The sequence below is a fragment of the Cyprinodon variegatus genome, unplaced genomic scaffold, assembly GCF_000732505.1.
Source record: "Cyprinodon variegatus isolate N-32 unplaced genomic scaffold, C_variegatus-1.0 Scaffold1723, whole genome shotgun sequence".
Lineage (NCBI taxonomy): Eukaryota > Metazoa > Chordata > Actinopteri > Cyprinodontiformes > Cyprinodontidae > Cyprinodon > Cyprinodon variegatus.
The window spans coordinates 97,322-100,261 of record NW_015152176.1 but is presented as its reverse complement, the minus strand read 5'-3'; the positions used below and the strand labels follow the sequence as shown (position 1 = coordinate 100,261).

The 2,940-nt window shown below is 42.8% G+C and overlaps 1 protein-coding gene across 1 annotated transcript in view; it reads left to right on the top strand.

Moving 5' to 3' along the window:
- Positions 1 to 54: 54 nt before the first annotated feature.
- pms1 (PMS1 homolog 1, mismatch repair system component) overlaps positions 55 to 2,940 on the top strand; it is a 12,829-nt gene continuing 9,943 nt past the window's right edge. Inside the window, exons 1-4 of the mRNA XM_015404394.1 lie at positions 55 to 261; positions 388 to 490; positions 571 to 734; positions 2,791 to 2,901. Coding sequence (XP_015259880.1) covers positions 151 to 261; positions 388 to 490; positions 571 to 734; positions 2,791 to 2,901 — 489 coding nt within the window. The 5' untranslated portion in view covers positions 55 to 150. The remainder of the gene's footprint in view (positions 262 to 387; positions 491 to 570; positions 735 to 2,790; positions 2,902 to 2,940) is intronic.

The window sequence follows — 2,940 nt, the reverse complement described above, 5'->3', positions numbered from 1 at the left end:
GAGTTTTTCTGTGATCTGGTTTCCAGGAACGTTCCCGTGCTTCAGCCTCTTAGTTCCGCTCTGTTTGCTGTTTTAAAGGAAAACTTTGGACTGGAGCGGACCGAGGTCCGGGACAACGGCTGCGGCATCAAAGCCGCGGACGCTCCGGTGATGGCCGTCCGACATTTCACCTCCAAGATCTGCAGCCATGAAGACCTGGAGCGTCTGGAGAGCTACGGCTTCCGGGGCGAGGCACTGGGCTCCATCTGCGCCGTGGCTGAGGTCAGTTTCGATGAATCGTCGGCCCGTCTGCGGCGGCCAGGGCTTCTTAAAGTGCAGCAGTGATCAAATGTAAACCGTGTTGGACTGATGGCAGCTCAGCTGTTCTTGGTTCTGTTTCCTCCTCAGGTTTCCGTCACCACGAAGACCCAGGAGGATGACATCAGCACTCAGTACACCCTGGACCACACTGGGAGGGTGGTCTCTCAGAGGCCGTCCCACCTGGGTCAAGGCAGGTCACCCATGATCGTCTGATGGTTCCGGACGCTGTGGCGGCGCCGCAGAGCTGACCTCTGCTCTGTTGTTCTGCAGGAACGTCGGTGAGCGTGACGAAGCTCTTTAAGAACCTCCCGGTCAGACGGCAGTTCTACTCGTCCACTAAGAAGTGTAAGGAGGAGCTGAAGAAGGTCCAGGACCTGCTGATGGCCTACGCCCTCATAAAGCCCGAGCTCAGGCTGATGCTGGTGCATAACAAGGTCCGTACCAGGCAGCCATCTTGGATTTACTCTCAGTCTACAGGACCAAAACTATTATTAGCCTTAGTCGCATTTTAGTCATTACCACATGCGATAGTTTTAGTCGACTAAAACTTAAAAAGGTTTTAGTCTAGTTTTAGTCTTGGAAAAAAAAAGTGAAGCTTTAAAATTTGGAATAAAAACCAGATTCTTTCCCAGCCTGCAGCTCTATCCTAGATGCTACACAGCTGGGTATAGAATGCTGCTGTTGGGTGGGAAACTTTGATTTATAGAATTCAAATCAACTATTTTATGAATTAATGCTCTACTTTATAAAAAAGTGTCTCAGAGAAGCTGTGAAAATAGCACATCTAGTTCAACACATCTTATTGGTTAATATAGCAGACAGACAAGCTGACAAAATGTCCAATAAAGGAATGATTTTAGACATCCAGGGTTTACATCCTGAAGCAAACACTCCTGATCTACTATGAATTATGCATTAAACATAGATCTATAAAATCTGCATTACTCCAAAGAAGCAAAGAACAAAAACTTTGGTCATTTTGGTTTACCTCTAAGGATTTTCCCCTTGGTTAAACGCTGCAACAATTAATCAGATTAATCGATTCTACAAATAATCCTGAACTAATTTAGTAATAGATTAATCGTAAACTTGAGTCTGTAGCTGACAGAGCGACTCAGAGCAGGATTTATACCCAGAGTGGAAAAAATATAGAAATATTTTGCATTTAAGATAAAAAAGACGTTTTCATCTGTCAAGCTGCTCTATCCAGAACTCGTCAAGTGGAAAAGTTTTAGTTGCACCTGGTTTGGTTTCACAAAAAATCTTCTTCAAGGAACTTTTGTATGGAGGACCAACTCTGCCATATTTAAAATTAAATACAGAAATACATAAATGCTCATTAAATCAATAAGCATACAATTAATTGCCACCAAAAATACAATAAACAAATAATGTAGGTAGAAATTAAATTATACAGTGAGACATAAATGTATATAACTCTTTTAATCAGCTTCTTTATTTACGGTATTTAATATTTACCTTATTTTTTTGCCTTTTATAATCTTCAACTTTATTTTTTAAGTATTTATTTATGTGCATGTTATAATATTTTTGTCTGTTTTATTCTTCCTTGGTATTTCTTTACCAAAGTTATTTTTTCACCGCTATTTATTTCTGCCTGCCCTTTTTACATTTCTGTCTGCATTTCTGCCTCATTATGCAAATGAGGAGGGGGCGTGTCCTAGAGAGTCATCGAGCCGTCGATTTTATTAATCAATCCCATTTTCTTTAAAAAAAAATCAGAACTTTTAAGATAAGATAACTTTTACTGATCAAGTATTTTAAACTAATTCAATAAAGAAAAAACAATTAATTCTAATAATGGAATCTGTCAGTTGAAGCATTTCTCCATCCCCACCACTAGGTGTCCTCATTGCACCTTCAGACTGAGCTCCAGCAGCAGAGTTAGAAACTCAGCTGGACGGTTGATCAGTGAGTGAAGCTCTGATAGAAAGTTTATTGGAGGGGAAATAAAAACGTACATCAGCAGCTCTGACTGAAGCTTTCTGCAGCAGCTAGTTTTCTGTTTCATTTCTTCTGCTCTTCATGACCCCAAACCTCCCTGGTTTATAGATATTGAAACCTACCTCATGGTAATTAAGGCTAAATATTCACAAAAAGAAACAAAATTTTCCACTAAAAACTTAGAAAAATTCTGGAAAGGAAAAAAAAAAAACGCCATCTGAAAGAAAATTTCATTCTGGCTGATTTACTCTAAACGAACTGATTCGACCAATCAGACGCGTCTGGTTTTGGTACCGTCTTTTCATTTTATAGAGCTGTGAATGTAGATGCCGCCTGCTGTGGCGCTCCTGGAGCGTTCCTGTTTGGTGCAGCAGGTCATCCAGCCGTGGCGGTGTGTCCGCTGATCTGTTCACAGACGTGTCAGGGAGGATCTGTTTCCAGGCTCCAAACTGCGTCCCATCAGGTCCAGCAGCGGTTCCTCCTCAGGCTGCTGATGTTTTCTCATGGAGGCGTTTGTTTCCGCAGGCGGTGCTTTGGCAGAAGGCCCGGGCGGCCGACCTGAGGAGCGCCCTGGTTGCTACGCTGGGGTCCGGCGCCGTCGCTAACCTGCTGCCATGCCACCAGGAACAGCCAGAGGTCAGTTTAAACGGGTACATTGGGTTTCATTCATCAGGC